A 24,507-nucleotide genomic window follows, 5' to 3' on the forward strand; every position below is an offset into this window, starting at 1 on the left:
ACATATTTATCATAATTTAGCCAAGTGTACCTAAATTTGTTGCAATTCCCAGCTGGAGGCCATATTCACATAACAATTACGACTTAAACTTAGAAATGAGACAAGTAACTACCCCAAGGCTAAGATCATAAACTCTCATCACTGTTTCTCTTAATTATTCTTCTAAAAGATTGGCACAAACATTTATATATTAATTAGTTAAAAGGTATATCAAATAGATAATAATGTGAACAACCATGTTTGTTAACTTTTTGCATATATAAAAAATACATATTCCTGTACCGCATGTACAATAACGATTCTTGAAGTCGAGAAGTTCTTTCAAATCATAAATGGTAGACCTTATCTATATGTTAAATCCTTAAGACTAATCCTATTTGATAAATCAAAAACCAACGGGTTTTTCTTATTGAATTGAAATTATTATTTTCACATTATTTCATTTGATTATTAATTATTATTGCTACAATTGAAATGTTGATAAGCTTATGTTATACGTTAATTTGGCTGACAAGGGAGACATTAAACGAATAAAAGAGAAACATTTATTTAAAAAAAATAAGGACATACATATATATACCTATATTCACTAAGAGAACAAAAAATAAATCAAGTCGAACACATAACGGAAATTTTTCTAAACAATTAGGATCAAATTCGGTGGGTGAGGATTGTTTAAAATTACGTGTGGGCGTGGCACTTGATGATTACACATGTCATTGTTATTGCATCATCGATATATGTTTAAATATATATGGCTATATGTGTAGTATGTGTGTATGACTGAATAAACTAGTTTAAACAGGCCAAAATTGTTATGTCAGGATCTTGTTGAGGGTGTTGAACAACAAACAGCCATTGAAACATCTAATGGCAACTCTTGAGATAGACAAGATGATGATATTTCATTGAAGCCGCTATCCGTGCGATAAAAGGTAACGCGAGGCTGGGGTGCTAAAGCTACCGACGCAGAGGTAGACGCAATATCATCTTTGTTCTGTTGAATTACTTCCTCCTCCACATCCTCCTGATCTTCTTGCTCTAATTGGGTACTAAATGACTGTGATAGGTTCTTACGATTCGCTGAACGCCGTCGTCGATGTCCTCTGGGTGTATCCGAATTGGATGAACTGCAATTGAAACTTAGCTGAGATAGTTCCATGGCCTCTGCTTCCTCGTCTTCTTCCTCCTCTTCAGCTTCTTCAATATCATTAGTTGTAGTCTCTTGTAATTCTTCTTCGTTTTCATCAAATAGATGTATTTCTTTATCGGACAATTGTTTGGAGCTATTTACACGTAAACGTCGAACTCGCTGATAAATACTACAATCGGAATGCTCCAAAGACTGCATCATAGGCGAAGAGCTGCGATCGGGTGTAAATTTGTGTTCGGACAGTGTTTCATTTTGCTGATGCTGCTCTTCGACACTCATCTCATTTACTTCCAATACTTTGGAGTAGATAAGCCGACGGCTTAAATGCTCTGAAGGCGCTATAGGTGAAGGTAACTCCAGTTCGGGTAGATTAAGCTTGCGCTTGCTTATACCAATACCATTATCTGGAGTGCCAGGTGGTAAGCCACATGAATTTCTTATAGGAGAGAGGCAGCCAAAGATGCTGCTCTCCCCCTCGCCAGAAGTTGAATCGGACAGCCTGCCAGCAAACAAAGTCTTTTGCTTAATTTGCGGACTCGAACCCACCATCTGCGGCGGTGGTGGTGGCTCCTGTTCGCATTCTAATACAACAACATTATGCATATCAAACAGTTTTCTCCTCATGGAACTATTAAATGGATCGCTCGAACGATCTTTTTTTATGCCGCCAGCTAAATGAGGCTGGAAATATGGTTTTAATGCCTCTTCCAATGCCTTGGGTAACACAGGCGGTAGTGATAGAATGGTTTGGGACTCGCAATCCCGTCGTCGACGTGTTGCATTTGAATTGCTTTTATTGGATATGGGAGTATTGTCCTCCAGTATGATGCGGTGCTTGCGCAACGGACAATCCACCGGACTGGGAACTATATAAGACTCTTTGAAAAATGCCGATATGGCCAATTGTGCCTTCGATTCCTGTTCAGCATCGGGCGAATCATGGAATTGGGTTTCGTGCGGCTCTACATCAGCGGGTTTAAGCTGTGAAACCTCATCAATATTCCACTCAAATTGTGTGGACGACAGTTGGGGGGTACGCGACCGAAACAGCGAGGGGCTGAAAATATAAGGTTTTGGTTCTCTATCCTTGTAACGCTGTATACGAAGTTCCTCACCTAGCAATCAATGGCAAATGTAGACGTTCGGCCAATGCTGTTTCAAAGGGATTCCTCACCTTCTGCAGACGCTTGGGTGGCGGCGTGCATACCAATGCTGTTGTCGACGATGAGGACATTTGGGGACTCTTGTGATTGCCGCCATTAGTTGGCGTCGCTGTGTTACTGGCACTGCCGCTGCTCTTTCGGACTCGGGCTTTTAGTTGCGTTAAATTTACAAAGCAGCGACTCTTTAAGGCCTGCGGTGTCCTCACCTCATCCGAATACATAATTTTTTCAAATTAAATTGACAATTTTAAACGGTCTTACTTTTGAATATATTTTTTATGCTGCCCGACCAGTGTTGCCATTAGGGGCAGCTGCCAGTGTCGGTCTATTTTCAAATGCATTAATACCCAGTTGCAACTTATCGATAGGCCAAGCCTATTTAGAGCCGTTCCATAGTTGAATAGAAGAATTAGCGTATATATGTTTCTTTTAATTTTTTTCTATCCCTTATTTATATTGTTTTTAACCCTGTTGACTTGATTAGCGATAAAATTATAATATGATTGTCACATTGTAATTTGAACTAATATTTGGTATTATCCATGTTACGCGCCATTCCGATAACATCAACAGCTGTGGCAAGCTGCTAGAGATGGACAAGTAATCGCACCTCTAAGTCACAACAATAACATTCACTGTGACTTATTGATGAAAAAAGCGTATTATAAAAAAAATATTAATTATAGTACTTTATTTTGAAAATTGAGCTGCTGTTGTCTTATTTTTCTATATAATTTGTCTTCGCTTTCTTCAGGCTACTCTAATGTAAAACTAAATACGAAAAATTGAAAACTGTGACTGACGGTGATTTAATCTTTAGTGCTCTAGAGAGTATTGCCCATCTCTAGTTTCGATAAAACCAAATCGAAGAGTCTCAAATTCAGCTGGTCTCTGACCGCTTGTGCTCTCTCTGTCTGTCCCACGCATATAGAGATGTACATAGATGTAGATGTGTGCGGATGGCGCGTGTGTGTGAGTGTGAGAAACAGAAACGAAACTAAGCGAAAAATCACAAGAAATTAAGATTAAGCAAAAAGCGAAAATTTTTAGTGCAATAAAGTTCCTATTTTTCCTCTTCAACTTTAACACTCGTGTGTGTTCAAATTACAAAAGTGGCCAAAATTCGACGAAAACAGCAGCGCAAGTGTGATAAAGCCTTCGTGCCACAGCCGTTAGCAAAACGAACGAAAACAAAAGAGAATAGTGTTGATAGTACAACAAGCATTGTTAGCAGTGGCAGTAGTACCACTAGCAGTAGCAGCAGCAGTAGTAGCAGCGGCGGCGGCGGCGGTGGAGGAGGCAGAGGCGGTAGCAGCAGCAGCAACAACAACAAACGATCAAACGCCGGGGCGGGGGTGGGCCGGGGAACGGCCGAAAACGAAACACTACCATCAGCTGCCGGCCGGTGTGCTTGTTCTACAACTGCCGCTGCTACTACTGCTACTGCTGCCGCTGCTGCGACTGCGACTGCAGCTAACAACGAAACCGAAACCGAAACTGTTACTAGAATTTGCGGGTGGGGCGACGTTGGTGGTGGTGGTGGTGGAGGCAGCAGCAGCAGCGGCGGCAACAGCAACGACCAAATCCAGCAGGAGCTAACAAAGGGCCAACTGAATGCGACGCATTTGTCTGCCTGTTTGCGCACCGTGCAAAAGCTTGCGATTGAACTTGACAACGGCAACGACGACGACGTCGAGGTCGCTGCCGTCATGTCAGAAACTGGCTGCCGGCATTATCAGAGCTACGTGAAGGAGCATAGTTATGACACATTTCGGGTCATCGATGCGTATTTCGCTGCCTGCGTGAACAAAGATGCGCGTGAGAAGAAGGTGAGGAGTGGTTCCGAGCGAGGCAAGCTGAATACACGATTTCGCGATGAACGTAGTTCAAAGTGTGTCGTGGTTGGTTGGTGGAGTAGGGAGGTGATGGGGTTTCTTTTGGGGAAAGATAACCACAAATCAGAGATGAGCAAGCATGTGACAAACAGTGACTGTGACTGCGAGTAAAAGTGTAAATAATTGTTGATTAGATATGACTTAAAAAAAAATAAACAAAAACATTTTGTTTGTTTTCATCATACATTTAACTGTTGAATCATATACTTGTAGTTACTTAGTATATATTAAAAATAGGTTCATGAATGTGTGTGGGCATAAAGAAGTTGTAGTGGCAGTCACAGTGTCCTCTGATGCTCATCTCTTTACTTTGACTTTCATTCATACTCCCTATTCTTTGTTTTCTTTCCCCCTATGCACATATATTATTATTCCTCGCTTTTCCCCCTTGATGATGATGATGATGGCCTATAAAGTCCATACACTGCAATTGCTTCGAGTGTGGCAACTATGGCATTCAGCTTTATGCCTGCCTGCATTGCATCTACTTCGGTTGTCGCGGTGCACACATTACCAGCCATTTGCGTGCCAAAAAGCATAATATAGCTTTGGAGTTGTCGCATGGCACCCTGTATTGTTATGGCTGTCGAGACTTCATTTACGATTCAAGGAGCCGCGAATATGCAGTAATTAATCGTAAATTGGAGGCAAAAGACTTACAAAAGAGTCTGGGCTGGCAGCCCTGGGTACCTTCAGCCAAGGAGACGAATCTATTACTCGCCAACACGCGCAGACGATTGGTACGACCGAATCAAACAATCGGATTGAGAGGTCTTTTGAATTTGGGTGCCACTTGTTTCATGAATTGCATTGTACAGGTGAGTACAGAATTGATTAAGGCCGAAATTCGATTTCAACTAACTGAAACTTCTAAAAATCGCAAAATCCATCTTTAGGCTCTGGTGCATACTCCGCTACTCAGTGATTATTTCATGTCAGATCGTCATGACTGCGGCAGCAAGTCCACGCACAAATGTTTAGTCTGTGAAGTGTCGCGTCTTTTTCAGGTAAGATAGTAAATATAGACGGCAATTGGTGGACCATTTATTAAGCTTAGACTAAATATTCTTCGATTAGAGTTTGTATGTGGGAAATTTAATGTCAAGAATATCGATTATTGGGAAGAAGGACCTTAAATAAAAAGAGTACAGATCAAAATGGAGAAATGTATACAAGGAACTCAAATGAACTTCAATTAGAACTGGATTCTAGCATTTAATGTCAAGAATATCAATTATGGGAAAACGGACCTTATCTGGAAAGAAACCGTATGAAGATAAATTTATGCATGAAATATACATACAAAGCTACAGAACAGGAATGAATTTTGCTAATAAAATGATATACATTTGTAAATTAATTATTGTTAATAACATGTTTTCTTTTCCACTTTGTGTTTCCCGTTTTTTTTTTTTTTTTTTTTTTTTTTTATTTGCAGGAGTTTTATTCCGGATCACGTTCACCGTTGTCGCTGCATCGTTTATTGCATTTAATTTGGAATCATGCCAAGCATCTGGCCGGCTATGAGCAACAAGATGCACACGAGTTCTTTATTGCCACCTTGGATGTATTGCATAGGCATTGCGTGAAAGCCAAATCGGAGCATGAGAGCAAAAGTAATAGTTCAAGTTCCTCGGGTGGCGGCAGCGGCGGTGGCGGCAGTGGTGGCGGTGGCAGCGGCGGTGGTAGTGGCGGCGGCAGCGGCAGCAGTGGAAGTGGCAGCAATAACAATTCAAGCAACTCATCCTCATCATCGCATTGTTATGGTCAATGCAATTGCATTATCGATCAGATATTTACGGGTATGCTGCAGAGTGATGTTGTTTGTCAGGCTTGCAATGGCGTTTCAACCACATTTGATCCCTTCTGGGATATCTCATTGGATCTCGGCGAGACCACATCGCATGGTGGTGTTACGCCAAAGACCCTAATTGATTGCCTTGAACGTTACACGCGAGCCGAACATTTGGGTTCGGCGGCTAAAATCAAATGTTCCACATGTAAATCGTATCAGGAATCAACGAAACAATTTAGCCTGCGTACCCTGCCCAGCGTTGTGTCATTTCATTTGAAGCGTTTCGAACATTCGGCGCTGATTGATCGGAAAATTTCCTCATTTATACAATTTCCGGTGGAATTCGATATGACGCCGTTCATGTCGGAAAAAAATAATTCCTATGGTGATTTTCGTTTCTCGCTCTATGCGGTGGTCAATCATGTCGGTACCATCGATACCGGACACTACACGGCCTATGTGAGGCATCAGAAGGATACGTGGGTTAAATGCGATGATCATGTGATAACGATGGCATCGCTTAAACAGGTGCTTGATAGCGAGGGGTGAGTGGGGACAATCGGGTAAAATGCGGGGAGAAGGCTTATTTTCTCAATTGATACTGATACGTTTTTTTCTTTTTTATTTTCTGTTGTTTTCTTGGTCATTTATATATTTTTACAGTTATTTATTGTTCTATCATAAAAATGTGCTGGAGTACGAGTGAAGACAACCATAATGGAAGACACAAGACCGAGAAGACGATAAAGAATATGGATACGCAAAAGTAGAAGGAGGAAAAATAAGCTAACTGATCAGCCGACAAAACATCCATAGAGACTGTATTCCCCCACGCACCACCCCCACCCCCCACTCCACACACACACACACACACACATGCGCACAGACACATTTACACACACACACACACGCAACGTTTAGACAGAAACGCCAACGCAGCATTTTAGAGATGGAAGTACGAAGAGCTGTTAGTAACTGAAATCTTGACGCTTTCGTATCTCTACCCCTCTTCCTTTTATGTTATAAGAGACAACAGGCAGAAGGAAATGACCACATGAACATATGCCATCTACAACCGTAGCGTCGAGGAACGATAGATTCAGACTGTAAACATACGTTGGTAGATCCAATTATTGTCTATTGCTGATGAGATCCTAAGAGAAAAAGAGAGAGCGGCATATCAGTTACCAACTACTCCCACCTTAGACCTTTATCAGTTTATAATTTTCGCAACAATCTTCTTATCCTAACTTTCGATTTATTATTTGTTATATATGATATTGTAAAATTTCCCAGCACCAAAACAAAAACGTGGATCTAAATTTAATCGTTAGAGATCCGCACTACGGTGCAGGTTATTTTGAGAATGAGTGAGATAGCAACATTTATTTCGATCGCCATTATGAAAGAGATGGAGATATGACTGAAAATGAATCAGTTGGGTGATTTAAATTTTTACAATTTTTACAAATTTTTATAATTATACATAAACGTTGATTGATAGCAATGTAGGATATTTAGTATATAGTCGGCACTTCGACTTTTAGCACATGTTTTGGGTTTCTTTTTTTCCCGAATTTACTCAAATTTAGATACATTATTTTTATTTATACAAAATTTAAAATTATTTCATTAGATTATTTTTTTTTCTTTAGTCTAACAAATTTTTGTTTATATATAAATTAGTTAACCAATTCGTGACTTCCATCTCCAATGTGCATTAAACAACAGACAGACAGACAGACTGACGAGAGACATGCCGGGGCTGCGGCCTAGGCAGCGTACATACATACAAACCATACCATTATATCATATAAGTAATCTTAACTAACTAAAAAAACAAAAGAAAACAAAAAAAAAAAAGAATACGGGAAAAAACCAACAAAGCAAACTTATTATGTGTATTATTCCAAAAATGAAAACAAAACAAAACGAAAAGAAAAAAATCAAAAAAATAGATCAATATTACAACAAATTAAATACTGAAAGCAAGAAAACAAAACAATAAGAATAAAACAGCAACATTTTCGTATAATTGTTTTTGAAAACAATTTAGAAATCAAACAAATTTAAAAAACTAACCCAAATTGTTTATAAGATATTTCCAATCTATATATATATATATATAAATTATTTAAAAGAAAATTCTAAACAAATGCAAACAAAAACTTAAGATTGCTTACCGTATGTATGTACATACAAAATAGAAATATGAACAAATTTGATTCGAATTCAAAAAAAAAAAAAAAAACAAAACAAAAGATAATAAATTCTCTTCTTCCTTTTTATTAAATGAGAAAGCACCTAGAAAGTACCATGAAAGACAGATTTAATAGCAAGCCGTATGTTTAACCTTAGCAAATTGATTCTACTATATACATACATACATATATCGTCCCAAAAAGAAAACAAAATTTACAGCCTTATGTTCTTGATGGTCATCTTTGTATATCTGAATCAATTCAAAAAAGTTTCAAAGTTGTAATGTTTCTGTCTATATATTTCACAATTTGGATACTGATATTACAAAATTTCATAAACAACTTTTAATGAGATCATCGTATGACTATAAATTATAACTAATTTGGAAAAAATGGGCTATATAGCATTTTTCCATACAGAAACTACCTCATTAATGAAGTTTATTTAATTTGATTTTTTTATTTTTTTCAAATGTATAATTTTAGCATGAAAAAACTTTTTTACTGTGAGAAAGAAGAAAAAAAAAAAGAAAACTAAATTTATAAAACGTAAAAAAATTAATTTCATACTTCAACACTTGGGCTCGTCCGGGAATTGAACCCGGGACCTCTCGCACCCGAAGCGAGAATCATACCTCTAGACCAACGAGCCGGTTGAAGGTTGAGCGCCGCATTGTCTATTTCATTTGCGGGCCATGGTTGCTTGTCAATGCTAAGCAACAGAATTGTTAGCCAGGACACAAACCCATGGTGTAAAACAGGACTGTTATTGCAAATAAAAAAAAACGGATCTGTTATCAAATTAGACTGGACATTTGTTGACCTTGATCCAATTTTTCTATGAATAAGAGTTTTTTTTATTTTTAAAGGCAGAAACGATAACCTTTTGAAAGGGTATGTAAGTTTGGGTTAAGTGATTTTTTCGGATTGCCATATTGATATACATGTTTGTTTCTGATGATATCGGCAAACGTATTTTTTAAATGTATAAATATTTTTTGTTTTTAGCTAATTTAAAAAAAAAACAAAAGCGACTAACTGCGACGGCGTAAAAGTTTGTATACCCTTGCAAGTTTATTGTTACTCTTAGCTTAACTGTAGCCGTCAAATCGGAAAAATGTTTTATTTAAAAAGTCTAATGTTTGCGAAAGAAAGGCCTATAATCTTAGCATAGCAAATGGTTATTGATCAAAGTCACTGTTTTTCACCGATCGGTCCTATTGGATCTATATGATATAGTCACCCGATGTTGATCAAATTTGCACAGTCATTAACAGATGTATATATATATATAGTAAAAAGTAACAAAAACATAAAAATTACTGTTTTTGACGGATCGTTCCTATGATATATTCACCCGATCTTGATCAAATCTAACACAGCATATTTCACGACAATAGCTCAGAAAATACCGAAGTTATTGAGAAAAGTCACTGTTCGTGACTTTGCAGCTTGTATGTGAGTGGTCCGAATCCGAGATATACAAGCTGTGCAGTATTTACAAGCCTATATGCAAAATTTAAACCTATAGATAGGTATAGCTTTTACGGTCTATATGAACTCATCGTGCTGATCAAGAATATATATACTTTATGAGATCGGAGATGCTTCCTTCTATGCGTTGGACACTTCTGACCAAAAGTAATATACTCTTTTTGCAAGAAAATACCAAACATCGCAAGTCAAGATACTGTGTTGAGAAGGAATCGTGATTTTTTGAACTAAATTTAATTAATGGTGTTGGAAAAGATCTGTACACAATTCAAGATCTTAATAGAAGCTAATTCGAGCTCGGGGAGAGAAGAACTGTAATAAAGAAGCTAAGAAGAAAAAAAAAAAACTACATTGAAAATGGAGTGTCGCAAATATTGGAAAAATTCCGCTGTCTTTAAAATTAATCCAGACAGCGTTAATAATAATGTAACTCCCAAAAATTGTATTTGTGAGCGTCCACGAAACAATGTAATTGTCTGCGAACATTGTCAGAAATCGTTTTTTGGCCGCATAAGTCAAACATGTCCCGAACATCCTGAGGTAAGAAAAACTTTCATTTATTGTTGTTAATATACAATAGCAAATCTCTTAATCGCATCCAGGTGGCCTTTTTAATGGATGCCCGTAATTGCGGCTTCTGTGGGGCCCCAGCCAATTATTTAAAAATCGTTGGAATCAAAAAGAACTAAGCAACGTACGATGTGATGGAGAGAAGAGGTACATATTTCAGTAAGAAGGGAGGAGGTGTAGGCATCGTTGACGATCCTACTATGTGACAGCAAATAAACAAAAACATATGGCCGCACCCAATACGATGGCCAATCTATACATAAACAATATGTAGAAAACTTTGAATCAGCATATTAATGCATTCGTTCGCTTCTACATGAATCTATTGAAGCTTATTCCGTTACACGAACTGCAAGGTTCACACGAAGTGAAAAATATCGATAACTAAATGTCTTTGTTATTGTTTGAAGTTTTTTATTTCATTTTCATTGTATAACTTAATCAAAATAAAGTCTTGTGGAACATAATTAAGCACTTTTTATTTTTAAAATACAAAAACATGCATAACAATGCAATTTGACAGAGTTATCCTTAAAATAAAGTCATTTTGATTACGACTGTCGTGTAAACGATTCTTTTTTTTAGTACTTCGATTTCTCATGTTGTACAACACTAACAAACGCCGTTATTCAAACAATCACGGTCAACGCTGCGTCAAAAAACTTTTTTTTTAAATAACTCCAAATATTCTTTTTTCTGTTCTCGTCGAGGCAACCATTTAGGTAAATGTCAGAACAATCATTAACAGCGACGAATCAATTCTGGCATTTCTGTGTAATTCGTCAGCTAAGCAAATTTCTACGAAAAATTAAGTGAATCGGGTAAATAAAAAAGTGAGACTTTTTCCAAAAAACCATTTCAACTAAACTTAATTACAGCCATGAACTGCTGCCTCCACTGCTCTGGTACTGGTTACCAGCCTAAACGCCCCAAGAGTGCTGTGCGCAAGCGCCTGGATCGCTACTTGAATTGTTCAAAATGTTTGGGCCCCAATGATGAAACCAATTCTGTGGAAGCCGAAGCCGACTGCAATAATAATCAGATAGTCCATCCAAATGCCAACAAGCCTGCATGCATTTGTTACCGTCCACAGCATGCCTATGAATGTGACCGATGTCATCAATTTTTCCATGGACGTTTGTGTGAAATTTGTCCACGACACAAGGTAGGATAAGGCGAAAAAATTTACAGTAAATTTGAAATGTTTTCCGTTTTAGGAAATATATTTAATGGACTTTCAGTGTTGCCCATATTGCGCGGCTCCAAACAGCATGATTCAAATTGCCAAATTTACTTGGAAGGAAATCTGTAAATTTGAAAATGCTGAACTACCCGGCGGAGATGAAGGCTTGTAGAATCCCCCCTTAAAATGTAATACGTGCTACTCACAAATTCAGTTATCTCAATATGTGATGTATGCAAAATGATGTAAAAAGAAATCGTATATGTAAGGGCCTTGAGAAGATACAGAAGGATATAAATATTATTTATAATTCATTGTCTGTTCTTCAATAAATTGTGACAAACAATTTCCGGACAAGATTTAGTTTTTACAAAAATTATCTATTTTTAAAGAAAATTAAGAGTCATTTTGGCATCTCTAAAACTTCGATACACTAGAAGAAGTGTTTTTTCTAACAATATAATTTCTTACTTGATTTATGTACACTTTTGCTTAATAGACTTAACTTTAAAGTTGATTATGTCAAACAGCTAACCAAATTGTTTGTTGGTTGCGAAATGATCTCGAGTAAGCTTAGCACGTAATTTTGTCGTTAACAATGTAAAAAATTAGCCAATATCGATGGCTAATAAATTGTTCGCTATAATCTAAGTTCTGATGATTCACCTCTCAATAAGAGCAACCCCTTAAGTAAATATAGTCCTGGCGTAAATGATTAATAATACAATTCAAGTTATTCAATTCTACAATACCTATATTAATATATAAACTGCATTCTCCATGCCATATATAGAACAAAGCCTAGAGTCATGTTTTGTTATGACATTCCATATGTGTTCAGTTGTCTTCAAAGGTAATTTGCTAGCTATTCCCTTCGCGACATTTATGAAGTGCACAAACGCAGACACCAACTGGCAAACTGATGTACTTAAGCTGAGAAAAGGGCAATGTGTGGCACATACCATGGTATATAAACCCTTCCCTGATGGCCAACAGCTTGACACTGCAGCCATCTAACCGAAGGGAAAACGCAGTTTCATATGCTAGCTACATATGAGGTGTTATCGGGGGAGGAACATGACTCAACGCTAAGTAAGTGGAATGCAGTGAAGTGTTTTGTGCCCACTCGGTGTGATGCCACTCGCGTTCTTTCACTCACTTTCTTTTTCAGTGCACACTTTCTTTTCTTGATTTTTGTATATCCCTATTTGCAGGAAAACTAAAGAAACTTCAAATGTAATAATGGTTTATATGAGAGAAGATAAAATTACAAGCTTTAGATTTGCTTGTTTAATAATATTTCTGTTAAAAATTTATTGCAAGATTGAAATACCTCTGCGGTATGGATGACAATGGATGCCATTTACAGAAATCTATGAGGTGAGTGTATATATTTGTACGAGAATTTGTCTCAATTTATATATATTTGCCCCATGCTCTTTTTTCCAATTGTATTGAAGTTATCTTATCATTTCATCTTTTACATATTACAGTGCTTGCTTAAAGTATATTCTCAGTGGTGTTGCTTTCGCTTCTTTTATGCTCATGCAATTCAATTCCAATCGGCAAACAAATTCATGTCGCCGATAACAATTCAATCACTTAAAAGTTCAACACATTTTGGAATCGCTTTACAATGTTCCCCCGGAGAGTCGAAACTGGCAAGTTGCATCCGCTGGACATATTGCGGCAACGTTGGCGCAGTTATCCCAGCTCTCTTTCTGCTGCTGCATGCTGGTAACAACAATGCAAAAGCATCATTTTCCACTACTTATACATATATAGATATAAATGCGTATACTGTACTTGTATATATTTTGCTGTTGCAGTTTTCACTTGACTTCAAATGCTTGCCGAAACTCCCCTCCAGCTAAGGATGAACTTCGACAAGCGATTAAGAATGACTCAATAGGATGCTGGCCAACTGAATGTGTGATTTCTTATTTATAGGATTTGGAATTCAACAATTAAAAATCTAAATGCTACAGCGGACTATATTTCGAGTTAAGTAGAATAAACGTTTTAGCATAGGCACAAATATAATAATAGATTTAAGTTCTTATTAGTTTAATATTTGTAATTACCAATATTCTTATCCCACAAGGCTTCTAGATGTGTATATTTGCTTTAGTTGAAATATGGTTAATATGCTTAATTTGTTGCTTGTCATGTTATGATCGGGAAACTTGAATTTTTCAAAGTGTAAATTTACGTGCTCTTTCATAGATTATCATTTATAATAGCTACTATAATAACAATTATTTCTACACTGGATATTTTACCCACACCAAAGAGCGACCCTCAAACTTCCCATCTACATAGTTTCTCTCCTTTGACATTTTAACCCGCTTCAAAAGCAGTTGGCCTGGACAACGCTAAAGCGTCCCCTTCGTCCGTTCTCTTAGTGTTCCCGTTGACAGGGACAACTGGTGGTTCGGTACGGTACAGTTCTGTATTTGTCTGCTTGTGTCTGCTTGTGCTTCTGCTTCCAATTTGGCTCCTGTTGTTGTCCTGTGAGTCCTTAGCCTCTGGGCACTTTAGTATAACTTGCACAATTGCTTTCATGCTGATTTCGTTTCACTACCGCCAAAGTTGCTTTTAAACTCATTTAAAGTTTTCAAGTGTTGAGGGAACTTAGCAGTAGTCTGCAGCAAGGCGGCACAGCAGAGCAGAGTGTGAAGACCAGACCAGACCAGCACGGCTCAGCCCCATGCATTAGCACTATTTCCGAGTGCCTCACGTTCAGCACTTGGCTCTTTTGAAAATTGTCCAATTAGTTAGTATTGTAGGCGTCTCTTACATTTATACATACATAATCTAGGCAATTAAAATTAAGAGATCTCTAATTAGAATTTATGTATATAAATCATTCAATATTTTTACAGTTTTTTTCCCCTATTTGTAGTTTTTGTTGTCGTCTAAAATATTCATGAAGACTAAAGTTAGCTGCACCCTACAACATACATATGTATGTATGTGTTGTGTATGCTTATGTATGGTATGACATGGTGAGAAATAGATGTTGTCTCTTTTAGGATCCCTTTGCCTCACCCCTTTCTTTCGTTTTTTTTTTGTCCCCCCTGCTTTTACCCATGGCATTGTCAATGCGCCTTGCGCCATTGTGCTTTGTCCTCTCGCCATGGCCCCGCTTTCTATTATTGAAGTGTGTGCACTTCCGCTAAATGGTATTTGGGGCAAGCACATAAGCTCAACCAGATAGCGCACTTGTCCCCTTTTCTTTTATTTTGTACCATCCCTTCCCTTACTTTCTCCTCGCCAAGTGCGCTGTTCTACTAACAGTAACTCTGAATTTAGTGACGCTTGCAATTTTTATGGCAAACAATAAGAGGGAGAGAGACAACTCAGAGACTACTGACGACAGTAAGGACGAGAGTCCTATGTATGTATGCACACAGATTGACATTGTTCCACTTCCATATACATAAATAGTTATGTGGGCGCAGTCTGCTGTAGGCTTTTTATTAATGACTGGATTCCTTTAATAGTAAAGATATAGAATTTAACTTCTAGATGGATGGATGAACACCAGACAGAATTTTTTGAGGATCTGTTGTCGTAAGTAGGCTCTCCATTGAAGTTGCCTTTGTCGGTGAAACTTTAAGAAGTATTCATACTTGTTTGTTATTCTGTTCAGATACAAAATTCTAACAAATTAATATTTAAGTTAAGCTGAAATATTGTCTGGACGTTGAGGCGTACAATGCGAAGTACGTACAAGTGGCCCATACGACACCAAGCAGAGAGCTGTCCACCTTCCGTCCGACCGACCGCGCAGCCGTATATCGGACAGCACGATCGCGTGGACAAATACAAATAAAACGGCCAATCAATTAAAATATGATTAGCTACAGCTAATTACGAGCTAAATGTGATAAAGTAGAGGTTTTCAGAAAAGAAAGCGAGTCTTCTGATCTGATTACGGGATAAAGAAAATTGTAATCAGAGCAGAGGACTCGAAAAGGTTCATGAAAAAAATAGTTAGAATAAAATTTCTGGTATGTCTACGGGGTATAGATGTTTCAATAGCTCAGGAGAGTCTATTTTACCTATTAAAAGTTTGTGAATAAAGATAGCACCAATCATTACTCTACGATTAATTAAAGAAGGAAGATTGATTAAAAGAAGCCTACTGGAGTATGATGGCAAATTGACATTGCGATCCCGAATCACAACCGCGAAGAGCAAAACGCAGAGCAGAATGCTTTTGAACAGATTCAAATTTACTTTGGCGCGTCTCATATTGAGGTCACCATATGCACGATCCGTAATCTAAGATAGGACGGATTAATGAAGTATAAAGAATTTTGGTTGTGTACGGATCGTCAAACTCTTTTGACCATTGTTTCACAAATCCAAGAAGATTTATAGCTTTACTAACTGTAGTAGAAATATGAAGATTAAAAGTTAATTTATGGTCCATAAGAACACCTAAGTCATTGATAATATCTAACCGCTCTAAGGCAGTGTCGGTAAGTTAATAAGCTAAGTATGGAGTGAATCTATAAAAATCTAATCATTTATCTATGTACATATATTTAAGAAACTCTGCGTTGAATAGATGTCATCCCGATTGTTCTTCTAAAATGCGTCTGTTGGTGTAATTTCTGAAGCAAATAAGGTAAGCTAAGACCAATTTCTAAACTGAAAGTATTTTCCTTATCACTTGCAGTTTCCACTTAAAAATTGGAATGAAATGACCATGAAATTGTTAAAATTTAGCGTTTCGTTAGAGTCGTCTAGACTCGAAAAACTAACTCAAGAGAGAGAGAGTTAGTATACGATGAAGTCTCATTTGCTTTTCATTTCATTTTTCTGCTTCGTTTTGGGTACCAAAGTCAAGAAAGAGGAAGAAATTATCTATGCCACATCTATTGTGGCTCTTGGCGAATTAAGGGAAGTTGAGAACAACTATTTCAATCACTTGATTGATTATGTCAAATTATTGCAAGAGCAGGTGAATTCAATAAATAAGTAAGTTCATTCCCATTCACAACAAATGATTGACATTTGAATTAATGAAAAATTTTGTAGGTACCTACACACGATTGAACAAAATGGAGTGGAACATCGTCTTCAGTATGTGGAAAATCCTTTGATTTTTCTTCGCTTGGTGTCAAAGGGTTTGCGATATATCAAAGAGCAGAAAAATTTAAAAAGTTGGTGATCATAAAAGGTCTACAAAGTATAAAATTTGTATATAAACATTTGCCCATAGCATTACTAGAAGATATGGACCAAGTAGTTGCTCAAGTACCCACCAAAACAGACATGGATGAAGCACTCATGGGTATGGAGCGTATTGAACGTTTTTATGATCTAAAAGCCGTTGATATAGCCAAAGGATTTGTAGGAATCAAGCAATTTAAGTAAGTATCTTTTAAATATTGTACAATTTGAATGTTTTGCTAATCTCAAACTTATGTAAGCAACAAAATGTCTGCGCCAGAATGTCTTATGTTGGCTGAATTTCTATATAACAAAACCGAATATTTTCGGGCTGCTCAATGGTATAAATTGGCTTTGTTCTACGAGAAGCAACCTGATCATCCAGTTCAAATCGAATTTTATGGTATAAATCGAACGGAAATAAGTCGAAAGTTTCTTAAAAGTCGAATAAATGAGGCTAAGCATCTATAACCTTAATCATCTGCATTTAAATTTGCGATATCTTCAAAAATTTATGAAGTGTTTTTTACCTTAAATCTGTAAAGTGAGTAAATCAATCTTAATTTTTTGGTAATTCTTTTTAATGCCTTAGAACTTTAAGGTTATTCTTTTTAATGCGATATATAAGGGTGTATGTCGATTAAACTATGATATTTATTTAATTGTTTGCTCTTTAGCATGACTAAAGAACCGTAAAATGAGGAAAATTAGATGTTAGATGTTTTGAATTTATTTTTTCGCTTAGATGTAGCAAAAACAAAAGGAATGTTTCAGTGTTGCCCACAATATGTTGATGTTTACTACACTTTCTTTTCTATTTTCTGGGTCTGCAGGGTTTTAGGAACATTTGAGGAGACAGATGAACCCATTTGGTTAAAGCTGTAAAGAAGCATAAGTTATTAAACATTTTTCTAAGCCTTGATGAGGAGTCTTCTTACTCCATCTGGAGCCCATAAGTGTGGGACATACAGCATGTTGACTTCGTTGATCATGTGTGCTGTCATCGTACGTATTATACCAGACCAAACCAGCACCCTTCTTGGGGGTTATTGCAACATCAAGTCTTGGAAATACAGTGGCGCCACCTAGATGAACTTCACTAGCCTGTAACATAATAAACATTTAGAGAGTGAATCAAATTATATATACTTATTACCCACATAAAAAATAACACTAGCCAAACGATCGCCCAAAGTTAAAATATTAGGCGGTTCATAACCTTCAGCCATGTAATCATAATGAGGCTTAAAATTGCATCCTGGTCCATAATTGCACACTTGTAGCGACTCTATGCCTTTCATACTAAATCCTGTCATATCCATAATACGTTGATTGACGCTATCCATGAAATTTGAACTGTCCGTTAACCAGGAAACTCTTCCAATAACTTGTCGCATTTGGGATTGATTTGCCTTCCTTTCTTCTATCCAAGCATTCGATATATGAGCATTTGCCATCTCTTCTTTCATTTGGGCAATTTCTCTGTCATGGAGTACATCATGGTATACAACTATATAAGGATCTAAATTAATTTCTTCTTGTTTTAATGGAGCCAAACGCAGGAATGGAGAAGTGGTAAAATTGTAACGACAAACCAATTTCCCAGGCGGCAAAAAAAGTCCACGACAACCCAGATGGTAGGAGGTCATCTCTTTACTTAAATTGCCATCAAATTTATCTATCTCTGATGATGATGATGATGATGATGATATGTTAATGGCTTCCAGTGTTTTTTGGCCTGCAATTCAGATGTGGAAAATGAGTATAAAATGTGTATGTTGCAGGATATACCCACCCTTTATAGTTTCGGCATATAACTGCTTAAGGTCTGCTTCAGGATCGTCTAATATGTCAATAAATTCATTTTTTGTTGATTTGCTAGCCGAATCATACCACATAAGAGCTCTGGCATAGTCTCCTATTTCGTATTTATGTCGACCAATAGCCACACAATCGCGCATGGAAAGTCTAATTCTATGAAATATAAGCGTATATATGTATGTACATATGTATGTTTTGTATTGATTATTTGATTTCGTATGCATTGTTCTTACTCGTATTTCTTGTGCAGCAAACGTCCTTGCACTAAATCCACAGCATGGAGATTATTAATTTTCTCAGCACGTTGCATATTCTCAAGCATCTCTTTCATATCCTGTTTATCGGGCGCTTGAGATACAATCGCATTCAATTTTACCATTTCGCTGGCATTCAAAATTGTTTTCATGAACTTTTGCCATTTGGGCCAATCCTGATGCGTGCGTCTGATTAAGGTGAAGGCATTCAATATGTTGGACACATGCTCTTCACGTTCTCTATAACTTTTCTTGTTAACATTATTGAGTTCAATCGAACTTAGATATCTAAGAGAAAACAAATTTAGTATTATCTCAAAAAGTTTGCTCTTTTTCTTTCAATTGTCCACTTTGTAATTTACTTGGTCAAAATGCTATTGTTCCTTTCTACTGCATATACTTGAAGTGTTTTAATATATTGCTGTTCCAGTTCGTACAATTTCATTAGGCCCAAAACTGATGAGCTATAACGTTCTTTCCTCTCATCATAGTCCAGGGCCTTTGCAATGGCTAAAATGGATAAAACAATAAACTGCCATTCCCGTAGACTTTTCATTATTGTAAATACTTTTCAACTAACCACAATTGATATGCAAAAAGTATCGATTTGTTATACTTTTGGTCGTAAATTTCAGTTGTAGAAAACTGAAAGGCTTTAATATGTTTTTTATGTGGAACCATTTGGTTTATTTTGGTTATAGTTAACTTTAGTTAATTATACTTTACATTTATTTAACAGTGCCGGATTGAGAGAAAGAGCGGGGTAACAAGAGTTTTTGGAGTCTAATACAAATTAGAAGATTCATTTTCAATATGAAAGTTAAGATATGAATGAAAATCTGACAAAAACTATATTTTGCGTCTGTATGTGTGTCTGTTCTGTTGGTTTCGAGCAATGACGTAGTAGGCTGCTGCAGCGCTGTCGGCAGCGTCGATAACTTCAGTCCTATTCATCCGATCTTCTTAAAATTTTGGGATATGACGATTTAGATGCAAAACTATCTCATTAGCAATTTTTGCATCGCTTGAAAAAAATAACTTGATATTCTCGAAATTCTCTGAAAACGCAGATCGTTTAAATGCGTGGGGCTCTAGTCCTGCTATATGACTAATCCTACTAACATCGATGTTTAATTTATATGCCCCACAGATAAATCATCAAACAAAATCGTTGGATGGATCTTAATCTTGGATAACAAGTAATGCCATGTATTGATTCCGGGTAAGTCACGACATTTTCGTTTCAAAATTGTCCTCAAAGATTATTGCCACAAGACCACACGAATTGTTTACATACATTTGATTCAACTTCTTTGGTTGGGCTAGACATAATGGAAATCAAATGAAAGTGTTTGATTAACTGTCTTCAAGATTATACTTACTCCAATGTGTAGCCACAATAATGGGGAATGGCTTGAATTTCCTCTAAGCTAGACAAATGCAACTGGATGAGTAGATCTTGTAATGAAGCCAATTGCTCCAATCCTACAGAGGCCTTTGCATAGGCATGCCATTTAGGCATATCTCTATAGGTTCGTGCCATTAAACTAAAAGCATTTAAGGGATTCAACACGTACTCTTCTCTTTCCTTTTGATTTTCATTTGATTTATGGTCTATGGAATTAATATATCTAGAAATTGTGTACACTTTAGTAATCGTGTTTATCAAAATTCTGGGAAATCTTACAATGTTAAGGTGGAAATTTTCTCTGTTAGTAGTTTGGCGTAACTGTTTAGATTACTTGCAAATTTTTGCTCTAAATCCAACAATTTATGTGGCTTTTGGATGGAATATTCATCTAGTGCAATTGTCCTGTAGCTTCCAAAAACTAAAATGGTGATTATACCTAATACTAATTGCATATTTTTCTCTCTACACACTGATAATTTAAACTAAGAAGAAGTTTGGAACTCACTTGCTTGGGGTTTTCATGCTTCAAACTGAAATTAGTAGCGCCAATTAGAATATTTTATATGTCTGAAGGAAATTTACATGCCAGATTTATGAGAAATTTAAAAATGAAATGAGAAACTACTAGGCATCTGAAACGATAAGACGATTTACCAAATGAGCTCTGCTTTAATGCACTTCTTTTAAGTGGTCTAATAGTCTACTCGTTTATCAGAAATCTGATAAAGGAGAAGACAAAGAACCTTTTCAGACAGCTTATCATAAACATACATGCCAGTGGGAATATTTGTGAAAAATGAAATTGGCATTTGAATTAAAATGGATAAAAGCCAACTCACTCTCGCGGCACACACGTGTCTGTCTCTGTGTGTGTGTGCGTGCCTATGTAAGAGAATAATGTTTAAATTAATTGCCTTAAGGAACTTGAGATGATGCTGCTTATAATGATGGCATGAATTTGTACTATGACTGCGAATTATTTTGGACAAAAAAAAAGGAGAAAACAAACGAATGTCAGTCAGACAGTCAGCCTGATTAGAATGATTGTGACTGAATGAGTGACAAAGCTAGTTGTCGCTTGTCTCTCTTCCTCTTTCCTTCGCTCTTTGGCAGCCTGTCAAAAAGGAGCTTATTACCGCAAATTGTTTTTGGCAAAAAGCATTATAATATCATCATGTGATTATTACACATTCTCTCTTCGCATTTGATTATCTATGGTCTGGCGAATCATTCATGCTTAACTCAGCTCAGACAATCAAACCAGATGCTTAATGCTATTTGTTTATTGAGAGGGAATTGATTGCAACGAATTTAAGACAGGCTAAGCAAAAAATACAAAAAAAAAAGAAAATACTGAGAGAAACGGAGCAAAAGAATTTGTGGGAGGGAGAGACAACTGTTACGCTAGCCGCCCCGCCAGATGTTGAAAGTGCCCTGAAAGAAAAATGTAAATTTGCCATTTACGACGACAGCGACAGCGACCAAGACGAAGACGACAAGGATTATGTATGTATATGGTCATTATAATTTCAATTTATTGCAAAAGTTCACTTCAAATAGCCATCTTAGGCAATACTACATAAATATATCATTCGTGGATAACGTTTCGATAACCATAAACGATTTAATCTCAAATTGTACGAGTAGCAATAAACAACGTGGCAGCACTTCCACAGTCTTTTCGCTGTGGACTGACTATAAAGTGGAAAATTGGTAATAGCTTTTATACCCTGTAGCCAATACCAATAAATGAATGTGTAATAAAGTCAATCTATACTTGTTTATAAACATATTTCATAAGACACGTTGTCATTTCCATAAACACCTCTAGCCACTTGGCTATGAATTAAAGTGCTTTGGGAACAGGGAGAAATTTAAATCAAACGTTGAGTTTAAGCCGGCTCGAGGTCTCTTCAGAAGAAGATTGTTTCAAGGACATCACAAAAAGGTCAGCAGGTTTGCCTCAATGACCATTATGTTACATCATCATCAGACTTTGCCAAGCAATTTCAGAATTTCAATGGCCAAATCTTCAATCCTAAAACTGGTTGGGATAACAGTACCAAGATTCATTCCAGTAGATTTCTAATTACTGGCGTATTACCCACAGAAAAATCTGGCTATATCGAATCGCCTTGTTATGCTTATCAAGTATATACACTCATGGTCAAAAAATAGTTCTGATCCTTAGGATTTGACAAATGTCCATATAAACCAGAGGGGCGGGGCTAACTTCGACCGCGTCAAAGTTTGTATACCCTTGCAACTTTTATAGTAACTCTTTCCTTACCTATACCCATCAAAGTGGAAAAATGTTCAAGCTAAAAAGGCTAATGTTTGCGAAAGAACAGCCTACAATCTTAGCATAGGAAATAACGAAGATATTGATCAAAGTTTTCTGTTTTCCACCGATCGTTCCTATGTGAGCTATATGATATAGTTACCCGATATTTATCAAATTCGGCACAGTCATTTACAGATATATTCAACTAACAAATGTTTAATTTGAAAGCAATCGCGTCAAAAGTGACGAAGTTATTGACAAAAGTCACTGTTTTCGAAAGATCGTTTCTATGGGAGCTATATGATATAGTGGTCCAATCCGAATCCGCGATATACAACCCCTGCAGTGTATACAAGCCTACATGCTAAATTTCAACTCTGTAGCTCTAACGGTAAAGGAGGAGTTTGCGTTGATCCAGACGGACCGACAGACGGACGCACGGACATGGCTATATGAACTCGTCTCGTCATGCTGATCAAGAATATATATACTTTATATGGTCGGAAATGCTTCCTCCTATGCGTTGCACACTTCTGACCAAAATTAATATACCCTTTTTGCAAGGGTATAAAAAGTTTTAGAGGTTTTTTTTTTTAGCAGGAAATGCATTATTGTGGATGTGCAATTATTTCGGTCATATTTACATAACTAGGTGAGAAGCACAAAGAGAGACAAACTTACAAACTATTGCTTGAAGTACCGAAATTCTGGGAAAATGGTTTCGTACTTCAGAAGCCCAAGAAATTGACTTCGAGTCTGCGAATCGACAGTCCAGTGGTTTGGGTATATTTTCCATACCAAGATATTCGTTTGAATCATTTGTATTTCTAAAATTGGGAAAATTCCTGTGGAAGATTGGATATCCTAATTCAATTATTTCTTTTAAGAGCAACACCCTGACATCTCGGTATGCCCCTTGAGTGGAAAAGTAATCTTTGGAAAACAACCTTAAAGACCAATTGTTAATCTTGCTTGCTTTAACAGCACATAATTTTTGAAATACAGGGTGCAACACCCGTATAGAGTTCTGCAGGTAAACAAAGTCGTCTGTGCCCATGAATATAGAAAAACTTATCAAGAGTAATTGTCAATATTCACAATACTATATTTATTCAGTAAAATTCAATCAAATATTGGACCATAGTTACATATTTTAACACAAATTAACACTAGATTTGTTGAACACACCTTTTATTCTAGCCAACTGAAAAAGTGGGAATATTACGAATTATGCTCAAAAAATGATTTAAGATTGGTGATTATTACTGGGAATGACTTATTTTACTTCATGATACTACCAATAATCATTAAGATTCTGTTTTCTGCCACATGATTTTAAAACAGGCAGTTCTTGAATCCTGAGGGGCACACCTATTTCTTTGTCCATGAGTGTAGCTATATGTATACTTTATGTTCCTGTTTCCTTCTATGCCTTGCACACCTCTGACCTTTTTTGTAAAGGGTATCAAAAAACAATACAAGGCGACGTGAGAAAAATTTGCCATAAAGAAAGGAAACTATATTGCCATAAATTGCCGAGTCCAAGATTCATTAGGCACAAATGAATTTTACTCAATGCAACCGATGGTTTTTATGAATACGAGTACGAAACATATTGAATCATAAATATTCATAATACATATTAGGTGTAGGCAAGTTGTTGGCTTCATATTTTGTATAACTTTTTAGACCCATTATTCATTTTCTTGATGACAATTGTACATACAAAAAAAAAAAAAACAAAAAAGTAATAAAATAAATATAAGAAATGATGAATTCAAAAATTGTTATAAAATGAAATTTCACCCATTTATCATCTCTGTTGACATAGATATATGTATGTATTCCCAGGCATTTCACTCCAGATTAGGCTCTAACGACAAATTACATTCCTTTTTTGTCTGTATTCGAATGAAGACTAGGAAAGTGTTTGTCGTGAATAAGCGATGAGTCGGTCAATACTGGAATTGTTAAATAAAAACAAAAAAATTTTAGAAAGTTTTTTTTGTCTCCACATAGATTTAGATTATGTTTCTATAATAATTTCCAATAACAACAGGTTTTGCAAATTTAACTTAAATTATTGAATGTGGGGA

The 24,507-nt window shown here is 36.6% G+C and overlaps 6 protein-coding genes and 1 non-coding gene across 9 annotated transcripts; 3 read left to right on the forward strand and 4 right to left on the reverse strand.

The window, feature by feature from the left end:
* Positions 1-494: 494 nt before the first annotated feature.
* LOC6645420 (protein aurora borealis) lies at positions 495-2,655 on the reverse strand. Its single transcript, XM_002067894.4, has 2 exons — positions 2,269-2,655; positions 495-2,210 (listed from the first exon to the last, which is right to left on the reverse strand). Exons 1-2 carry the CDS (start codon positions 2,535-2,537, stop codon positions 821-823), a joined length of 1,659 nt encoding a protein of 552 aa, XP_002067930.1. The 5' UTR covers positions 2,538-2,655; the 3' UTR covers positions 495-820.
* Positions 2,656-3,249: 594 nt separating this feature from the next.
* On the forward strand, positions 3,250-6,944 carry LOC6645421 (ubiquitin carboxyl-terminal hydrolase nonstop). Its single transcript, XM_047011902.1, has 6 exons — positions 3,250-3,284; positions 3,377-4,145; positions 4,628-5,029; positions 5,108-5,218; positions 5,650-6,551; positions 6,670-6,944. The coding sequence occupies exons 1-6, from the start codon at positions 3,250-3,252 to the stop codon at positions 6,710-6,712; spliced, it is 2,262 nt and encodes a 753-aa protein (XP_046867858.1). The 3' UTR covers positions 6,713-6,944.
* A 1,843-nt stretch (positions 6,945-8,787) lies between these two features.
* On the reverse strand, positions 8,788-8,859 carry Trnap-cgg. Its single transcript has one exon. It is a non-coding gene; the product is annotated as a tRNA-Pro (tRNA).
* Positions 8,860-9,970: 1,111 nt separating this feature from the next.
* On the forward strand, positions 9,971-12,178 carry LOC111518979 (uncharacterized protein CG13380). 2 transcript variants are annotated; one of them, XR_006954661.1, is made up of 3 exons: positions 9,971-10,241; positions 10,304-11,092; positions 11,150-11,437. XR_006954661.1 is itself a non-coding variant. In XM_023177469.2 (3 exons), exons 2-3 carry the CDS (start codon positions 11,152-11,154, stop codon positions 11,624-11,626), a joined length of 423 nt encoding a protein of 140 aa, XP_023033237.1. In that variant the 5' UTR covers positions 10,906-11,092; positions 11,150-11,151; the 3' UTR covers positions 11,627-12,178. The 2 variants fall into 2 exon arrangements, 1 of the variants encoding a protein (XP_023033237.1); XM_023177469.2 differs by lacking the exon at positions 9,971-10,241 and adding an exon at positions 11,489-12,178 and having other exon boundaries at positions 10,906-11,092; positions 11,150-11,436.
* A 4,074-nt stretch (positions 12,179-16,252) lies between these two features.
* Positions 16,253-17,118, forward strand: LOC111519005. 2 transcript variants are annotated; one of them, XM_047011917.1, is made up of 4 exons: positions 16,253-16,446; positions 16,507-16,631; positions 16,691-16,841; positions 16,902-17,118. In XM_047011917.1, exons 1-4 carry the CDS (start codon positions 16,256-16,258, stop codon positions 17,110-17,112), a joined length of 678 nt encoding a protein of 225 aa, XP_046867873.1. In that variant the 5' UTR covers positions 16,253-16,255; the 3' UTR covers positions 17,113-17,118. The 2 variants fall into 2 exon arrangements, with proteins under 2 accessions (XP_046867873.1, XP_023033291.1); XM_023177523.2 differs by having other exon boundaries at positions 16,253-16,429.
* A 159-nt stretch (positions 17,119-17,277) lies between these two features.
* On the reverse strand, positions 17,278-19,287 carry LOC6645557 (prolyl 4-hydroxylase subunit alpha-2). The gene is made up of 6 exons (XM_023177482.2): positions 19,079-19,287; positions 18,696-19,004; positions 18,437-18,615; positions 17,802-18,379; positions 17,580-17,745; positions 17,278-17,520 (listed from the first exon to the last, which is right to left on the reverse strand). The coding sequence occupies exons 1-6, from the start codon at positions 19,270-19,272 to the stop codon at positions 17,456-17,458; spliced, it is 1,491 nt and encodes a 496-aa protein (XP_023033250.1). The 5' UTR covers positions 19,273-19,287; the 3' UTR covers positions 17,278-17,455.
* A 39-nt stretch (positions 19,288-19,326) lies between these two features.
* Positions 19,327-20,608, reverse strand: LOC111519004. Its single transcript, XM_047011918.1, has 3 exons — positions 20,404-20,608; positions 20,099-20,347; positions 19,327-20,038 (listed from the first exon to the last, which is right to left on the reverse strand). The coding sequence occupies exons 1-3, from the start codon at positions 20,577-20,579 to the stop codon at positions 19,972-19,974; spliced, it is 492 nt and encodes a 163-aa protein (XP_046867874.1). The 5' UTR covers positions 20,580-20,608; the 3' UTR covers positions 19,327-19,971.
* Positions 20,609-24,507: the final 3,899 nt, after the last annotated feature.

This window comes from Drosophila willistoni, assembly GCF_018902025.1.
Source record: "Drosophila willistoni isolate 14030-0811.24 chromosome XR unlocalized genomic scaffold, UCI_dwil_1.1 Seg143, whole genome shotgun sequence".
Classification (NCBI taxonomy): Eukaryota; Metazoa; Arthropoda; class Insecta; order Diptera; family Drosophilidae; genus Drosophila; species Drosophila willistoni.

Bases quoted from the DNA above. Each gene is read 5' to 3' on its own strand.
- LOC111519004 (XM_047011918.1), bottom strand. From the start codon at position 20,579: ATGCAATTAGTATTAGGTATAATCACCATTTTAGTTTTTGGAAGCTAC. The intron at 20,348-20,403 runs GTAAGATTTCCC...CACAATTTCTAG, and splicing joins AAAATTTCCACCTTAACATT to ATATATTAATTCCATAGACC. The intron at 20,039-20,098 runs GTAAGTATAATC...CATTATGTCTAG, and splicing joins TATTGTGGCTACACATTGGA to CCCAACCAAAGAAGTTGAAT.
- LOC6645557 (XM_023177482.2), bottom strand. From the start codon at position 19,272: ATGAAAAGTCTACGGGAATGGCAGTTTATTGTTTTATCCATTTTAGCC. The intron at 19,005-19,078 runs GTAAATTACAAA...GTTTTCTCTTAG, and splicing joins AACAATAGCATTTTGACCAA to ATATCTAAGTTCGATTGAAC. The intron at 17,521-17,579 runs GTAAGAAGACTC...GCTTCTTTACAG, and splicing joins ACTTATGGGCTCCAGATGGA to CTTTAACCAAATGGGTTCAT.
- LOC111519005 (XM_047011917.1), top strand. From the start codon at position 16,256: ATGAAGTCTCATTTGCTTTTCATTTCATTTTTCTGCTTCGTTTTGGGT. The intron at 16,632-16,690 runs GTTGGTGATCAT...ATTTGCCCATAG, and splicing joins AGAGCAGAAAAATTTAAAAA to CATTACTAGAAGATATGGAC. The intron at 16,842-16,901 runs GTAAGTATCTTT...AACTTATGTAAG, and splicing joins GTAGGAATCAAGCAATTTAA to CAACAAAATGTCTGCGCCAG.
- LOC111518979 (XM_023177469.2), top strand. From the start codon at position 11,152: ATGAACTGCTGCCTCCACTGCTCTGGTACTGGTTACCAGCCTAAACGC. The intron at 11,437-11,488 runs GTAGGATAAGGC...TTTCCGTTTTAG, and splicing joins AAATTTGTCCACGACACAAG to GAAATATATTTAATGGACTT.
- LOC6645421 (XM_047011902.1), top strand. From the start codon at position 3,250: ATGTACATAGATGTAGATGTGTGCGGATGGCGCGT. The intron at 4,146-4,627 runs GTGAGGAGTGGT...TGGCCTATAAAG, and splicing joins AAGATGCGCGTGAGAAGAAG to TCCATACACTGCAATTGCTT. The intron at 5,219-5,649 runs GTAAGATAGTAA...TTTTATTTGCAG, and splicing joins AAGTGTCGCGTCTTTTTCAG to GAGTTTTATTCCGGATCACG.
- LOC6645420 (XM_002067894.4), bottom strand. From the start codon at position 2,537: ATGTATTCGGATGAGGTGAGGACACCGCAGGCCTTAAAGAGTCGCTGC. The intron at 2,211-2,268 runs GTGAGGAACTTC...TTATATTTTCAG, and splicing joins CATTTGCCATTGATTGCTAG to CCCCTCGCTGTTTCGGTCGC.